At 31.4% G+C, this 18,479-nt stretch overlaps 2 protein-coding genes across 2 annotated transcripts in view; one reads left to right on the top strand and one right to left on the bottom strand.

Annotated features, from left to right (window-relative positions):
• The first annotated feature begins 6,888 nt into the window (after window positions 1–6,888).
• LOC111703241 (uncharacterized) lies at window positions 6,889–15,039 on the top strand. The gene is made up of 6 exons (XM_023475130.1): window positions 6,889–6,944; window positions 7,982–8,022; window positions 9,325–9,436; window positions 10,245–10,346; window positions 13,200–13,279; window positions 14,848–15,039. Exons 1-6 carry the CDS (start codon window positions 6,893–6,895, stop codon window positions 14,962–14,964), a joined length of 504 nt encoding a protein of 167 aa, XP_023330898.1. The 5' UTR covers window positions 6,889–6,892; the 3' UTR covers window positions 14,965–15,039.
• A 3,039-nt stretch (window positions 15,040–18,078) lies between these two features.
• LOC111703233 (stAR-related lipid transfer protein 3) overlaps window positions 18,079–18,479 on the bottom strand; it is a 16,765-nt gene continuing 16,364 nt past the window's right edge. Inside the window, exons 17-18 of the mRNA XM_023475121.1 lie at window positions 18,462–18,475; window positions 18,079–18,174 (exon numbers count right to left, since the gene is read on the bottom strand). Coding sequence (XP_023330889.1) covers window positions 18,079–18,174; window positions 18,462–18,475 — 110 coding nt within the window. The remainder of the gene's footprint in view (window positions 18,175–18,461; window positions 18,476–18,479) is intronic.

Raw genomic sequence — 18,479 nt, 5'->3', positions numbered from 1 at the left:
CTACTTTGTTTCGTTGCTCTGAGCAAACATATCAAGTATTTCTGGGGAAAAAGTTATTTTTAAAAAGGGGGAAAAATTTTTCAAGAAATGAAATTAGTTTTTGCTTCAGAATCAAATTTAAAAGCTGATGCTTATATATGGTTTAACAGAATTCATAGTTTGAAACATCTAAGATGAACGGCATCGGGTTGGACAGATATAAGGGAAAAAAATTGAGTTTGTGGCAAAAAGTTTCCTGCACCTCTGGCAGTTAATCAACAAATACATGTCCTTAACCATTAACAAAGCCTAAGCATGAAAGATATTAGATAAGGTTCTTTAATAAATAAAAAAACTAATTAATGCTTTTCTCAAAATAGGTCCCCCCCCCAAGAAAAACTTCAAGAAATGCGCAAAATGAATTAAACATACACAGCTGAGCTGAAAACTTTAGAATGGGTTCTTCTTAATCCCTATCGGTTAATTAATCTGGAGATTAAAAACAAGAGGAGAACAAGCATTATTTAATCTCGAGAATAAGAAAAAGTGAGGATCAAGCATCAATCCCGATCCACCATTCAAAAGTTCCGAGCTCTGGTTACCCATAAAGGATGAGACTTTAATAACGACCAAAAACTCTGTATATGAATTAGTTTGAAGGTTGAATTTAGCTTCTGACTAAAATTTAGACTTCAAAAGATTTACTTGATGTTGCAAAGATCAAAACAAGTTTATTTGAAGAGGTTCCGCACAGTGGTCTGTTGAAGTCTCATATTTTGTTGGTAACTCTGTATACTTATATATATATTGCCAAACAAAATTGGTTAGGTTAGGACGAGAGATTTGTGAGCCAAGCATCTCTACTTTGACGAGCGCTACGGTCATATCATGAAAAGTTACATATCTTTGGCGATAAAGCAAAAAAAAATCAAAAACTACTTATATAGATGGATTAAATAGATAATGGAAATGTACAACTCTATTAGAATCATTTCAGTTTTTTCTATTCATAGCTAATTCCTAAAAATGAAGATATATTCAAAATATTTAAGATCTTGTTCACATGAAACTTTTTATATTTAGGCCTGTGTGTGTTTTGACTAACCCTGTACACTCTAATGTTTTATAAACAGCTCTTACATATGATGTTCATTAATTTTTACATAATTCTTATTCTACGAGTATAGTGTTTAAATTAAATCATGCATGTTAGGTTTAAATGCAACATTCTTATGACTGCAGTTGGAAATACAAATAAATTCAATTAATCCAGAATTATCTAGTTGCAGTAAATTCCTTAAAAGTAATGACTAATATAAAGTTTGAAAATATTGCAAACACAGGAATTCTTAATTGTCTGGACTTGAGTACATAGTAGTGATGGTAAAGCTTGTTAAAAACCCATTTTGTAGACCATATTTTCTAAAAAAAATGCAAAAAAAGGATTACTGAATTTTTAAAATGAAAGTTCTTAGATGAGAAACCCTAGGATAAAAAGATTAAACTATATCCAATGGTGATCCAAGGATGAATAGTAAAAAAAAGAAAGTATATTTATACGAAAGTTAAAAACATGGCTAACAAAATTTAAGAATAAACAAATTACACTAATTTTAAAGAAAACGGATAAAAAATTAGAAATTCGAAATTTAAATAGAAACAATGATGGGTGAACATTAACCAAAAAACAGATATATAATGAAAAAGGAAATGAGTTTTTGCAACAAACTCTAACTTTTTAATCCCTATATCTTTGCAACCCGATGGCGTAGACCTTAGTTTTTACAAACTATTTGAATTTTGCTAGACCAAATATTCTGACCTGAAAGGAAAGGTTTGCATCAGCAGGTTGTATAGATATAAAGATTAGAAAATTTGATTTTGTGGCAAAAACTCAGATCCTTTAACCCCTTTTTGCAAAGTTGTGATAAAAAGAAACATGTGAAAATAAAACCGAAAAAGGTAAAACAGAAAATTGAAATTTTAGGCTGATTTCGATTTATCAGCTATCTCTGAAAGCTGATGTTGAAAATGCATGAAATTAAGCTTTAACTAAATACAATTCTGTTTTCTGTCTGCAGTCGAGCTGGGGTTGTGAGAGTGATATTATATGTTATGATTAGTTTCAAGAGCAAACAGAATTTCCCATATGGTGCAAGCTCATTACAGTTTCCAATTCTCAAGTTTAGAATATATGGAGATCATAAACTATACAGGGAACATTAATTTTACCAGATTTTGCTGATTTAACGTACTCTTCCTTTCCCTTTCCACCCTGTCTGTCTTTTCTTCCTTTTCCCTATCCACCCTGTCTGTCTTTGCTTCCTTTCCCCTTTCCACCCTGTCTATCTTTGCTTCCTTTTCTCTAATCCCTATCCACCCTGTCTGTCTTTGCTTCCTTTTCCCCTTTCCACCCTGTCTGTCTTTGCTTCCTTTCCCTATCCACTCTGCCTGTTTTTGCTCCCTTTCCTGTATCCATTCCCTTGCTTACTATATTTGTTCCCTTTTTCATTCCCAACCAGGCTGTATTTGCCCCCTTTCCCTTATCCTCCCTGTCTGTCTCTGCTCCCTTATATTTTCCTATTTGTCTTTGCTCTTTCTTTAAAATCCAACCTGTCTGTATTTGCTCCATTACCATTACCCACCCTGGCCATGCTTCATTTTCATTATCCAGTATCCACCCTGCCTGTCCTCTTTGTCTTGCTATCTCTTTATTATCCCTTGCCTGTATTTGCTCTCTTTTCCCAATCCATCCTCCTGACTTTCCTTTGTTATTATCCTGCTTGTCTTTGCTGTTTGTCTTGCTATCTCTTTATTATCCAACCTGTCTGTATTTGCTCTCTTTTCCCAATCCATCCTCCTGTCTTCCCTTATTTATTATCCTGCTTGTCTTTGCTCCCTTCTTATAATCTACTCTGCCTGTGTTTTCTTTCTTCCTTTTCTTTTTCCACTTTATCCAATTTTCATCTTTTTCTTCTATATATATTTTCCTCCTTTCCCCCGCTCAATCACATACTCCCTTCTCCCTACATTCCCACTTCTCCATCTTTCCTCCTTTTCCCCGCTCAATTACATACTCCCTTTTCCCTACTTTCCCACTTCTCCATCTTTCCTCCTTCTCCCCCGCTCAATCACATACTCCCTTTTCCCTACTTTCCCACTTCTCCATCTTTCCTCCTTCTCCCCCGCTCAATCACATACTCCCTTCTCCCTTCTTTCTGCACTCTTATATTCCAAGTACAAAATTCTCGTTTTTTGATGCAACTCTATAATATCTTACACTTTATTACTTAGATTATTTGAACAGAATTCATAGTTTGAAAGGTCAAGGATATTGGGTTGCAAAGAAACGGAGATTAGAAAAAATCAGAGTTTGTGGCAAAGACTCAATTCCATTTTATTAGGTTTTTAGTTGTTTTGTTTCATGTATTTTACAGGATTTTTTTACATGGAAGCAACATAACAACAAACTCTTGCAACAAACTCTAAATTTCTTATCCCTAATCTGTCCAACTCAATAATATCGTAGACGTTAACTATAAGATCAAATAATCAAAAATTCAATTTGCTTAAAGATACGCAAAGACTCAATTCCTTTTCATTAGATCTATAGTTGTACTCTTTTCTGTCTGGTCTGGTTAAAATTTCGAGTTCTTTTTCATTTTTTTTTACACTATTTTTTACACTATTTTTTAACACTATTTTTTACACTATTTTTTACACTATTTTTTACATGGAAGAACATTATTGAAAGTACTAAACATGGAGGTTTTTAATTTCTATAGGAATTAGGTCTTTGCAACAAACTCTGATTTTCTAATCCCAATATCCTTCCAACACAATGTCGGAGACCTTAGATATTTTAAACTGTCAGTGGCCGAATTTAAAGAATTTGAGCGGCGGCGTAATGGTTGGTTCCACTTAAAATTGTATCAAATGTTTAAAGATTTAAGCCGGCGCTGAATATTTTGGCAGATTTAAACCGCGGCTCAAACTCTTTAAATTCCATCTCAGATCAACTAATCTAAGTGTAAAATATTAAAGGTTTTCACCTTCAAGATGCAAAGATATTGGGATTAGAAAAGTTGAGGCTCTGGCAAAATCGCAATTCCTTTAGAGTAGAAATTTAGTGTGAAGTGTTTATTGGAGAGCATTTAAAAAATATTTGTAACATTTTGGATTGACTGTTTACCATTTAGAGTAAAAGAAACAATAAAAGAGCCGCCAATTCAAAAAAAAAGAGCAGCGTACGTCCCGAATTACAACCTTAACCTCTAAACCATTATTTATCTTTGATTTTGTAGAAAATTAAAAATAACGATTATTTAGAATTAGTGATTTAAAAAATAAATGACATGCGGAATTATGAATCAGAGACAAAAAATAAATCAGAAGGATTTAGCAATTTTTTTACTTTATAAACACGGCGATATTAATCACTGTTACTTAGATAGATGAAGGTATAAAAAGTATCGTTGTATAATGGACAAAACATAAATAAAGGATAGTTTATTATTACATATATATTATATATAAATTTGAGCTGCTAATTTCAATACAGCGAATTTTCCTTTTTTGGTAAAGCCACAATTTCTGATTTTCAAATTTTCACCCTGATGGTGTTAACCTTTGATATTCAAACTATTATTATTTGATCTAAAATAGTTCATAGTTTGAAATATCTAAGGTCTCTACCATTGAAATGCAAAGTTATAGGGATAAGAAAATCAGAGTTTGTGACAAAAACTTAATTCCTTTATCGAAATAAATATTTATCATTTTTCTGAATAAGTTTAAAACTTTGTATAAAATATTTTGATGCTAATCACTTTCAGAAGAAGATGCTCCGAGATCAAAACAAGTCTCGAGGTATGGCTAAGGGACTGCAAGCGTAATTTCAAGTAACCCTCCATGCAAAGATTCACAACGGGGCCCATGAAATCTTAATCTCAAAGAGTCCACAAATGAGAATAAACAGTTATAATAAAATTTTAAATATGGATATTCATACTTGATCCGCCGCTGTAAATCGGGCATTGCCATCTTAGCACTATATAGTTTCAATAGAAGTAAATATTTCCATTTACTGAAGGATTCATATCTCTGATTGGATAATGAGATAGATAGAAAGAGAGATGTTTTCGCCACACTATTTCTATTGGTTCAGAATAGACACCAAACTCATGACTGAACCCTGATTGGATCAGGCGCTAATGGACTTGGCATACAGGGGTGTTAGGGTCACTTGAAATTTCTCTACAGTCCATTCAAAATAGAATTTTCATCTGAAATGTTTTTTTTATAAAAATGAATCATTATTTGCATAAAAATTCTCTAGAAGAAAGAGAAAATTTACGAGAAAGATTGCTCTGAAATTGGAATTCAGGTAATTATACAAATGATTATTCAATTATGGGAAATTATATTTTTTTTAATAAGCTTTCCAAGAAATAGAATTTGAATTGAATTAGTAAGAATAAAAATAAAGATGATAATTATGATAATGATAATAATAACAATGGTATAATTGAAATAAAGATTCATATTGAAGACGACATCCCTAAAGCTCAAGAATCTGGCAAACCAGAGTCGGAGGAGCAGAATAATTCTCTAGGTTTGATTATTTTTCTTTATTCTATTATATTTGTCAGCACTGTTTGTTTGTTTGTATCTATCCACGTCAAAACGGCTGAACCGATCGGAACCAACTTTTTTGGTCACATTAACCTAAGGTATATTTATGCCTGGTCAAAGTTGGAAAGTATTATCCGGAAAAAAATCTATTATTTTTAAAAACGCCTCAATTTATAAAAAAAAATTTAAGCCAGGTATTTGAGTCCATGGCTCACCGACCTAGCTCAATCTTATTAAATTCAGTAGAAGAGTCTATTTCAGATTTGGATTATTCCGGTCTAGTGGAGGAAGAAGAAGAGAGGGAGGAAGCACTGCAAAATATTCAGGAAAATATATTTGTAATATTTTGAAAACTAAATCATTAAATTAAATATATTGGAGCTTATAAAAAATACCTTAAAAAGGGACTAGAGTTGTGATTTTATTTGAACCTCCATATATGGAGTGGTAAATATGGCAAACAATAAAGTAATATGGCAAAGCTAATCTAATTCCACTTTTTAGAATCATTTCTCATCTAAATTACAATATTATTGGTTTAGGCTGCCATATTAATCATACAACTTGGAGATAAAGTTACCCCAACTTATAACGACCAAAAACAAGGTTAATCTTTGTGTATAATAATGTAACGATAATAATCTCCGACCTCAGAAAAAATTAAAAACTTATTTTTGTGCATTTTTTTAGAACATGGAAAGAATTTTATAAAAAAGTTTTCACCCGAAAGAAATAAAGTCTTTAATGTCACAAACTCCGATTTTCTAATCCCTATATCTTTGCAACCCAAGGATCTACGCCTTAGATATTTTAAACTAGGAGTTATGTTCGATCAAATAATTTGAATTTTCAAAGGTCTAGACAATTAGGTTTTGATATTTATAGGGATTTGAAAATTTTAGTTTGTGGCAAAGTCTCAGTTTCTTTGAAAGCAAAGTTTAGATCAGAATATTTCTTCTTTTTAAAATATTCAACAATATTTATATCTATTTTTTTTAAATCTTTAAATATCTTTTTTTGTCATGCAGGTCTTGCTTGTTCGCTGGCTTGGAATCAATCAGCTCTCAAATAGGAGAAACTGAAGAACTTCTGAAAAATATTATATTTTTTAAATATCTTAAAATATCTTTAAAAACTCATAAAACAAACGACAAACTAATGAACGATTTTGTTAGTTTCAGTTTTATATTTAATGACAGAACAAGAGTTTACGTCGCTTACTTCCATTTTTGAGGAAGTTAAGAAATTAATATTTGAAATATAATTTTCAGAAATAAATATGTTTTCTTCAAACAACAATATCTCACAAGATACAAGAGAACTTATGAAAGGTAAATAGAAAATGTTCTTTATAAAATAAATATATTTATTAAAAAAGAAATTATAATGGGTGCAACTAAACAGCTATACATGTTCATTCTGGACCAACATGCAGAGTTGGGTTTTTCAGTTGGGGTTTTGGTTTTAATTTAACAATCTTTAAATTTAAATTTAAAAAAAGAATAGTTCAAGTTTAATTGGTCAAAATCACAAGGCACAGCTTGTTGGGACAAGGACCAAACTGTAAAATCTGCGCGTGATGTTCGAAAGCATTTCCAAATTACAAACAATTTGTTCGAAATTAAAGGGCCTGTAAAGGAAAAATTAAAGAGGGTCTAGGCTGAAACCTGAGCATTTCAGGAGTTGATTGTCACGTGTCTCCGGCTGTATCACATGACCAGTCACCAGTAAACTGCAATGCCATTGGAGGGAGTTCTGGTCACGTGATACGGACGTATAAATAATATTATCAATAATAATATATCTATTTAATATGAAACGTTATTAAATTCAAATAATAAAAGGAGCATACCTGAGTTTTTCAGGCTCCTCTGAGATATCGTATTTTTTAGATTGGTTGCGTATTTGCTGAATATGATCTGCTTTAACCTTAGAATCTTACATACATAAGTTTTGGTATAATTTTGACACAGTATGTTATCAATTTCTCGAGACAGAAACATCTTATCGGTCTCGATTAATTCCTGAAATGCATAGGTCTCAGCCGATACCTATATTTCATATTTCCTTTACAGTCCCTTTAATGATTGATAATTTCAAAATGTTAGTTTCTTTAAACAGTGGAGATATACAACATACAGTGATATCCTAAATAAAACCATGACTTTCAATGCATTTCACCCAATAAGGTGGGAGACCTTTTAAATAAAATCATGTGAACACAGCACTTAAATCCCCCCCCCCCATCTACCATTGTTAAATGTGCTTTAATAACTATTTGGAAAAAAATTGTCTGGATTATTATTCATTACTTTTTATTCAAGATTAGAATAGTATTTTTTATTTTAAAATTCTTATTATTGTCTAGATTATCTTGCAGAAAGCAGATTAACTTTACTGCAGAGGAAGGTAAATCTAATATATTGTGTATAGAGAGGGCTGGGGACTTCAAACCGTCATTTAACGATAATTAATCAAATTTACGTAACGGACATAAGCTAACTGACTTCTGAAGAAAATCCAAGTTTATCTATATGGTTTCATTTTTGTTTTGGATAATTGTTTAAAATGTGTTTAAAACTTTCTTAAACAGACATATTTTATCATACAAAAATTCCAAATATACCAGGGAAACATTTTACAGGTTCATTTCAAGTATATACAGTGATAACTAGAAAACTCTGGAATAGGAAGAGGACTTTTAGAATCAAGTTATAACTTTATAAAGTCCAATGAGCATGACTCACAGTAACTGTGCAACCCATTTAAGTATACTTGTGATTGATTAATTGTCTAGTAAAAATATTTGCTGTGTGACAACATTAAAAACACTAAATTATTGCTATAATATCGTCTTTCTATTCCATTGTTTTCTGAATATAATTGTACTATGCACAAAGACAATACAATTACAGTATGCACACACTTCCTGTCCTAATTAAGTAATCTTTACATTCAGGGTTGTCTACAATGAATGAGATGACTGTACAAAATGTATTTAGTCTTTATTTCTCAATTTTTGGTCCCTTCATTTGTAATGTATTTTCTTTCTGTGCTTGTCATTTATACACCATATTCAGCAGCAAAAGCCAAGTTCAGCCATCAGATTCTTATACTTAAAGTTTTGTCTTTTGTGTGTTTTTCAAATATAGTCTGTTTAATCTAGAAAACAGATAGTTGGCAACCCTGTTTTTCAAATACAGTCTGTTTAATCTAGAAAACAGATAGTTGGCAACCCTGTTTTTCAAATACAGTCTGTTTAATCTAGAAAACAGATAGTTGGTAACTCTGTTTTTCAAATACAGTCTGTTTAATCTAGAAAACAGATAAAGTGCTTTAATTTCACTTAAATGTCAAAATCTTACAACATTAAAATCTGAAGAATAACAGTATTTTCTGTCATGGTAAATGTTTTTTATGGTTTAATGATTAAAGAGTTAGTAAGGTTACAGTTGTAGAGAACAAATAATTTCAAAGAAAATTTGTTGATGACATCCTGTATATCATCCTCCTAATGATTATAGGGTTTTTAAAGTACACTAAACTAAAATTGAAACCTTTTCGCGTTTAGCGGAAACATTACTGTTAGATATATCGCATTAAATAATATAGATATAGATATAGGAGCAATAGCGTACTTTTTGCAGTGTGTAGCCGAATCCAATTTTGGTTTAATTCAATTCTCATGTTAGCTGTTATTGTACTATTCAGGGATTGTACAGTTTTTTAAGAAACCAAGATCAGAAACTAGAGAAGACGACATCTACTGCTAAAGATATATCTACAGGGAAGACGACATCTACAGTTAGCAACCAATCTACGGGTAATGCTAATTTGAATCCACAACATGCAGGATTCTTATTACAGGGATAATCATTAAAAATGTCGACTTCAAAGACGAATGCACTAAATGGGGGAGGGGCGGCACAGTGAGGTATTTTAGGTGGTCAGGGGGGACTGGATTTTATCACAGTACTTCTCTTAAAATACATTTGTCTTGTGTTTCATGGTGATTTGAAAAAATGAATATATTCTGATAATCTTTTCATTTACAAACATATTGTATCAATTGTAGCTTGCATTGATTTATAATGATTTTAATTTAACAATTTATATTGAATAACGTCAAACTATTTAAAAACAAATTATACTTTATAGTTTTTTTTAATACAAAATTACAACGGATTCAGGATAATCTAGATTTATAAATAGATTCTAAGAACCATTATTAATGGATGTGGGGGCGTCGGCAACCCGCCAAAGTATTAGTTTGGTCTCTGATTCGTATTTAAAATTCGCATTTTAAGAGGTTTCACGGGAATTACCACTTTTCCGTCGGATTTCAGAACTTAATTACAACATTACTACGACGCACAAACTGCTTTAAAATAAATTACTCAAGCGACCGAGCTTTATTTGACTTGAATAATAGGTTTATGGTGTAAACTCAATAAAGTTGCCCCCTCCCCCCATGATACCCCATTGTGGTGGGGGGTATGTTGACCGAATCCTGTGTAGTTTTTATACGCGGTTTCAAATTTTTGCTCACATTCACGATTCTCCTTAATTGATTTTTCATTAGATCTACCAAGAAAAACTTTATTCAAGTCAAACCCGAATTACATTTCTAGGACGGAAACAGGTGAAATTCCGGAGAATCCGGACCCGGGATATGATTGAGAGGATGGGAGGATATATCAGGGATACTTCTAAACCACCATCATCTACTAAATGTAAGTGTATAGTGTATATAAATTTTTGATGTTTTTCATGAGTTGATCAGTACAGGGTTCCATACAAAATGTGAGATTGCGGAGAAGCGGGAGATTTCATTCAGTCTTCTTTCTTGTTTTTACTATTTTCTACAGTGGGACCTATAAACCTATGGAATAGGTAGACGACAGTTTGACTCTAGTTATGATGTAAATGTGCAAATAGACATGAAACATAGCAACTGTGCAGTGTACACAGAGACCCATTTCACAACAGTAAAGCTTGATAATATCATGTTTTATCAACATCAAATACAATTGTTACTTATTTGATTAATAATTGTTGTGCACAGGTAACACTGTTTATTGCAGAGCAGAGTCCGGATTTAATAAATTTGAGCAGAATTGAGCTGCGTCTCAAATCCACCAAAAACCGGTTTTAATTGAACGCCGGCTTAAATCTTACAACATTGAATACATTTTTTAGTGGAACCAACCATATTTGAGCCGCTTCTCAAATTTAAGCCTCAGCTCAAATTCTTTAAATTCGACCTCTGAACATTTAAACTTGAACTATTAGGCAATCATTTTTGGGCTTAGATGTAAACAAATTGAAAATGTAAATAATAAAACAAAACAAATGAAAGGTATAAGCAAACTTTAATAAAATTATTGAAGTTTTTAACTTTATTAAACTATTGTAATTTATTTTTCAAATGACTATACAGTAACGGTAGCATTTAAACCTTTATCCATATTGTGGTTGATAATGCTATCAGTATCTTTTAGCTTGTAGTGTTTCTGGAAACTTCCTCCATTGTTTTATAAAGAACCCACGAATAATAAATTTTCATACAGAAAACATGGATATGTCAAACAAAGCTTTCATGAATCGGCAGGGGCGGATACAGGATTTAAGTGAGGGGGGGGCAAGATTTTTTAGGAACAAAAAAATGAATAATTAGGAACAAAATATTTAAGTGAGGGGGGGGGCAAGATTTTTTAGGAACAAAAAAATGAATAATTAGGAACAAAATATTTAAGTGAGGGGGGGGGCAAGATTTTTTAGGAACAAAAAAATGAATAATTAGGAACAAAATTTTTTTTGACTTAAAAGACTCAAAAAGAGTCAAAATTAATGACTAAAGACTAAAAAACTAGATTTCTAAATTTTAGGAACAAAATTAAAGGATTAGAACAGGAATTTAGGAACAATTAAAAGATTGTTCAGGAATTAGGAACAAAATTAAAGGATTCGGACTGGGATTTAGGAACAATAAACAGATTGTTCAGGAATTAGGAACAAAAATATAGGGTTAGGACAGGGATTTAAGGTGGGTCGGACACAGGAACAGGAACAATAATAGGAACATTAGCAATTTAAGAACAAAAAGAAATTACTAGTTATACTTCAATGAATGAAAATTAGGAACAATATTACAATTTTGATAAATGAGTATTGATAAAGGAACGTTACTAGATATGAACAATATTATAACTTAAGTCTAGTTTCTTACAAATTTTTAATTCTAAATTTATCGCTAACAGTAACATTTATCAAATTGGGAACATTTTTTGCCTCAAATCTCAGGGGGGGGGGGGCGAATGTCCCCCCCCTTGTATCCTCCCCTGTGAATCGGACCATACTTATTTTGAAGTTTTTATATCTCCTGCTCCTTTGATATTTTTTGGTAATTTTTTCCATTTCTCAGCTACTCTGTTAAAAAGAATATTTCTTCTAACCTCAGTCCTGCATCTAGTTATTAATATATTTAATGCATCAGAAGATTGCCCGGTCCAGAAAATTCTAGGTGTGGACGCACAAACTGTTAATATGGATTCAAAAATATATTTTTATCTCTGTAGTGAAATGCTCTCGTAGGGTTTCCAGTCGTAATTTCGTTACGCGTAATTACGTGTAAAGAAACGTAACACTTTCTTTCACTTACGCAGGAGCATTACGCGTAATTACGCATATATTACTTTTACGAAAGAAAGTCTAGTTTCGCGTAATTAAGGCGTAATTACGCGAAATTACGTATTACGTAACAATTCCGTAATAAATAAAGTACATATTAATTCTCAGAAATAATTATAGCGGGACAGTATGTACTCAACCCCCCCCCCCTTCTGCCGTAATTACGCGTAATTATAGTTTTCATTATTACGCATAATCATTACGAAATTTTGCGAAATTACGTTGTAGAAATTACGCGAAATTACGCCGTAATTTCGCGAAATGGATATTTCCCCAATTACGCGTAATCCTGCGAAATTACACGCAATGAAAATTATTACGCGTAACTGCACGTAATTACGCGTAAGAGAATAATCTATTACGTTGGAAACAGCTCTCGAGACTTGACTAAGGACAAATTTAGCTTTACCAGCAGCTGCTGCACGTTGAAGTCCATGTTTAAGGTTGTTTGCTAGCTTTATAACTGCATCTGTTGCCTCAATTCTAGGTGTGGATGCACAAATTTAGCTTTACCAGCAGCTACTGCACGTTGAAGTCCATGTTTGAGATTGTTTGCTAGCTTTAAGCCTACATCTGTTTCCTCAATTCTAGGTGTGGATGCACAAATTTAGCTTTACTAGCAACTGCTGCACGTTGAAGTCCAGAGCTGGGAACTTTTGAATGGTGGATATCAGGACTAATGCTTGATCCACTCTTTTTCTTAATCTCCAGATTAAATATGGCTTGTTCTCCCCATGTTATTAATCTCCAGATTAATTAACCGATCGGGATTAAGGATATCCCATTCTAAAGTTTTCAGCTCAGGTTTGAGATTGTGTCTCTTCCACTGATGAATGAAGAAAAATAAAAGTTTGCCAAGAATTTATACATTTTTTACATATTTCCTTTGTATCCAGGTATTACAGAGCAGGACAAGGATAAGCTAATTCATTTCATGGAATTCAGACAAAAACTTCCATCAAACCAATATATACAGGTACACAATCATATCAGATCAAGTCAGATCAAGTCAGATCAAATCAGATCACATCAGATCAAGTCAGATCAAATCAGATTAAATCAAATCAGATTAAGTCAGATCAAATCAGATTAAATTTGATCTTTCCCTAGCCATTTAATTTACCATTGATAAACTATATTAAAGGCCTAAAACCAAGAAAAATCTTCAGATTATTATTTTAAATGACTTGTAATTGAAGTCACGTCCTTTGTGGGTAACCCTGTACAACTAAAGGATAAAAGGCACTAATGGCCTTAATATCCGATTCGATTAAAATTCTCCAGCTATGATTTCGCTGCGAAAGAGAAAGTCACAATTCTCACATCTAGAAAGTGGTGGACATTTCATAGATAGGACTTTTCATGGAAAGACATTTGATAGACGGACATTTCATAGACAGATAAGATTTTCCATGGACAGAGGAGATTTTTTATTTATGAAATTTAGCTTTTTTCGATTTTTCATAGATAAGGAAAAATGTAAACACAGTGCTCCCCATATACATTAATACAACGAAACAATCAAAAAAGCATTACATATGAAGAGTACTTCATTCAGTTTTTTAAGAACTTAAAATTCAACTTTTTCATATGTGAAAAAATATTTTCACTAATAATGCTTTTGTTGAATGAGAGTGCTCAATTGAATTGTTAAAAATACGATTAACAAAATTGGAAAAACTGCAACTTCTCAATTGTTTCTCTGACATTGTGTAGGAAGGACAGAGACAGAGAAGATTTTTCATAGACAAGGGAAAATATGAAGTTGAAATGAAAGGAAAAAAAACATCATTTGTAAAATAAAATCTCCTCCTCTATGGAAAATTTTCTCTGTTTATGAAATGTCTTATCTATGAAATGTCCTATCTATGAAATGTCCTATCTATGAAATGTCTTATCTATGATATGTCCTATTTATAAAATGTCATATCTATGAAATGTCTTATCTATGAAATGTCCTATCTATGAAATGTCCTATCTATGAAATGTCCTATCTATGATATTTCTTATCTATGATATGTCCTATCTATGATATTGTTGTCTATCAAACTATCCAAACGGCAGAAAATGTCTCAACAAATGAAGTCTTATGTTAACAACTCTATGACGGCCCTATAGCTGGCAAATTAACGGATTGAATTAAATAAAATGAGATAATTTTCCGAGATCTTGTTTACAAAATAACTTTCATTGTTTAATAGACATCCACATTTTTTGGGTAATGTAAAGTTCAATACCCTTCAGATACAGGGTGTCCCACGAAACATGGCAGTTGGTGAATAGCTGCGAATGTCTTCTTCCATAATGTGTTAAGTTGTTTGATACCAAAAACAATAATAAAAATACCATATGGGACTCATGTTAAAGAAAAATTGGTTTCTAAGTAAAATATGTTTCCGAAAAATATTTTTTTGACGAAATAAACTACAAAAAAAACTTTAATATCTAATAGTGTGTGAAAGACGACTTTTATAACTACTTACCAACTGTCATGCTTCGTGGGACACCCTATAGTCTTCTATAACGATCTTTTTTCATTTATAGGAAATGACACAAAGGCTGGAAAAAGAAAGGAAAGAGAAGTCGGAAAATGAAAGATTGAAAGAAGAACAGGAATCTAAAGAGATACAGAAGTGCATTGAGAAGTTAATCCTGAACTAGCAACTGTAAATTTGAGTTATAAAACTTCAAACTTTTAACTTCATGTCGAGTTTTTACAACGACGTCTGCTGATTATTATAATAACAAAAATAATAATAATCATAATATCAATAAAAAAGATAAATAATAATAGTAATAATAATAATAATAGTAAAAATAATAATATTAATAATAATAATCATAACAATAATTATAAAAATAAATAATTTCTTTGCATTTTATTCTACAAATCTCGACAATCATGTTAGTTAAACAACTGATTTTTAAAACTATAATTGTTTTCCTTTAACACTATTGAAGTTTTACAATTTTAGCCAGAAACATTTTCTATAGTTAAAAAAAGATTTAAAATGTATTTAGATTCACCACCAGCTTACACAACTGAATTTAAGACTGCCCATTTTTATCTAAATAAACCAAATGTCTAAATCTGTTAATAACTATTGCAGTATTATATTTAGACAGAAAGTTTTAAAACTTTTATTATAGATAGAAGAGAGACAAATTCGTCGTGAAGTTAATATTTTTTGTACTTTAGAAGTATTTTAAAATATACAATTTCAAATCATTTATTTCAAAAATGTGTAAGAGATAACATTTTAGGTCATAACAGGGGTATATATTTCCAATTAAACTAATATAACGCAAAAATATAAAAATGTAAGAAATTGTTTAAATTTGTTGAAGAATATTTAGTTTTCTCCCAAAATTGGTGAAAATATACCCCCATCGTAGTCATAATAATAATAATAATATATAAATGGTCTCTGAAAAATAAAACGTAATCCGAAAAACAGCCATCTTTATCAATAAAGCATAAAGCAACATTTATAATAATTAAAGATCAATTTGCGTTGAAGTTCAAGATAAAATTTTGAAATTAAGTTCTTTAATTCCGTTACAAAGGAAATATAAACTTGATAAATTTTACATAAACTTTTTCAAAGTAAGCTTTTATACAAATTAACTATATCGGTATCTCTCCAGAATGCGTTTACTCTGATAAATCAATAAGTTCATGATCTCTTCAGAATGTTTATCTATTCAAGGGGGGCGGGGGGGCTATAAATGTTATATTCGGTTGGAACGCACTAAAATCAAACAAAATCCGAAAATTTCCAATGGCCCCCTGTTAGAAATGTATACCTCAGTAAGAAACAATAGAGGCTTTTGATTTCAGTGATTTACAGGAAATTATTTCTTAAATTTTTGACATCTAAACCTAGTAAATCAAATGCGTTGAATTGCATGGTTTTGTTTAACCCACAAAAGTTAAATATCAAATAAAGAATAAATAAATGGAATATATAAATATCAATAAGTGTAAAAAACTATCAATGGTTGAAAATATGCAAGTATTGTGACGCTTCTGTTTGGTCTTTATCTTCTCATGTGGGTTAATACAAGCATCTAACCATGTTCTGATGTGGTTAAATACAGGCATCTAACCATCTTAAGATGTGGTTTAATACAAGCATCTAACCGTCTTCTGATGTAATTAAATACAGGCATCTAACCATCTTCTGATGTGGTTAAATACAAGCATCTAAACATCTTCTGATGTGGTTTAAACACAAGCATTTAAACATCTTCTCATGTGGTTAAAAGCAAGTATCTAACCAGCTTCTGATGGGGTTAAATACAAGCATCTGAACAGCTTCTGATGTGGTTAAATACAAGCATCTAAACAGCTTCTGATGTGGTTAAATACAAGCATCTAAACAGCTTCCAACAGAACTAGCGTGGTCCACATCACTACTAAAACATGAATATATTATATTTTGAAGAAAAGGTTTTAATGAATGTGAGCCAGGTCTAGATATGGTTCAACCATGTGTCTTTGATTCAGGATTTTTCCATGTACTAGATAATAACTTCACTGCAGATTAATATTTGAATCGACGGTAGGAAGTTTAGCGACCTAGCTCACATTCATTAAATTAGTTCACCAATAGATTACTACTGTTTTGTTTCAGCAAAAGTTTTTTTTAGATTTAATATTTCATATTTTCAATAAATGTGGAACTAACATCTACTTTTTTACTCTACAGAGGTTTGGTCCATCACCATCACTGAATTTTAAATGTGTTTAATATAAAAATGACTTGCTGATTTATGCATCAAGGAAAAAGAATGAAATTTAACGCCCTCTAAGATCAAAAACGATATTTTTCTTATTTCTGCTTGGTGTTGCGAAAATACCATGCTGCCAAGCATGGGGTTTACTTAAAATTACATTGACAGTACCTTTATTTAGTTATGTGCATGATTTTTTTTTTATAGTTTATTTGCCTTTATTCTATTTCAGGATCAAAAGTGGGCAAACTGCAAGAATAGAAAACGCTTTTAAAAATTGTTCATTTTAAACATTTGCTGTACTTACACTATACAAAATTAGGATAAAAATATTGCAAAATTTAATAAAATCAAACTTAAACAGAATAAAGTTTTGAAGTCTTGGAAGTTTTGTTAAACAACACTGCCAATTAAATAAGAAATAGAAACGCGGCCGGAAGATTAAGAGTTAAAACCATAGATAAATAAATATACATAGATAGCTTATGTACACAAAATCACCAAGAATTGTACAGTCCGCGAACTCATACTTCTAGGGGTCAAAGTGTACTTCAATGATAAGCGGGGTGGTTTGCTGTTTTAATGGATTTCATCATAATAGAGTGTGAAATAACTCCGGGAATGGAACTATTTGAACAACAATATTTCACTGAGCAATATATCATATTGACGAGAACTGAAGAAGGACATGAGAAGGACTAAATTAACTTAAATTTCTCTCTACAGAACTCATGTACACCACAAGTACTCAATGACATAAGAACAGCCAATGTTCACAAACGACCTAGTTAATCTATATAATAGGAATATCTTTAAAACATCTCTGTGCATTTATATCTTTCAAGATGAAAAATGTCGTCATATGCGCAATTTATCTTTATCTATGGTTGAAATGATAAAATTTAGAAACACAGGTAAACATTTTTGGAATAGATTCACAGAAGAATAAAAGAAAAAAGATGAATATGTTAAAATTTAAATAAATAGAAACTAGAAAAATATATAATAAGTAGAATCCCAATATTTAATACAGCTTTCTTACTTGAGAATTTTTGCTCTTTCTCTAACATTTTGAATATATTCAAACTGAGCTCCTGACAGAGCCTTATCAATCACAGATTGTGGAATCCAACCCTGAAATCAAAACAATAAAATTCATTAATGAGAAGTTAGTAAAATAGACAGGTTAAAATCTGGATTTAGTATTATACCACATTCTTGTCGGATTTACTACGTAGCCAAATCAGGAATAATTCTTATTCTACCTTGAGATCTGAATGTAGTATCCTACCTTGAGATCAGTATCTAGTATCCTACCTTATTATCTGTATCTATTATCCTACCTTGAGATATGTATCTAGTATCCTACATTAAGATCTGTATCTAGTATCCTACATTAAGATCTGTATCTATTATCCTACCTTGAGATCTGTATCTAG

Source organism: Eurytemora carolleeae, unplaced genomic scaffold (genome assembly GCF_000591075.1).
Source record: "Eurytemora carolleeae unplaced genomic scaffold, Eaff_2.0 scaffold422, whole genome shotgun sequence".
In the NCBI taxonomy this organism is placed as follows: Eukaryota; Metazoa; Arthropoda; class Copepoda; order Calanoida; family Temoridae; genus Eurytemora; species Eurytemora carolleeae.
Note: the sequence above shows the minus strand (reverse complement) of the source record. Positions and strands in the feature narration are given on the sequence as shown.

What these genes read in the sequence shown, in the direction of transcription:
- LOC111703241 (XM_023475130.1), top strand. Translation starts at nt 6,893, where the DNA reads ATGTTTTCTTCAAACAACAATATCTCACAAGATACAAGAGAACTTATG. An exon ending in TAACTTTACTGCAGAGGAAG is followed by an intron (nt 8,023 to 9,324) that starts GTAAATCTAATA and finishes TGTACTATTCAG; the next exon opens with GGATTGTACAGTTTTTTAAG. An exon ending in AGTTAGCAACCAATCTACGG is followed by an intron (nt 9,437 to 10,244) that starts GTAATGCTAATT and finishes TTACATTTCTAG; the next exon opens with GACGGAAACAGGTGAAATTC.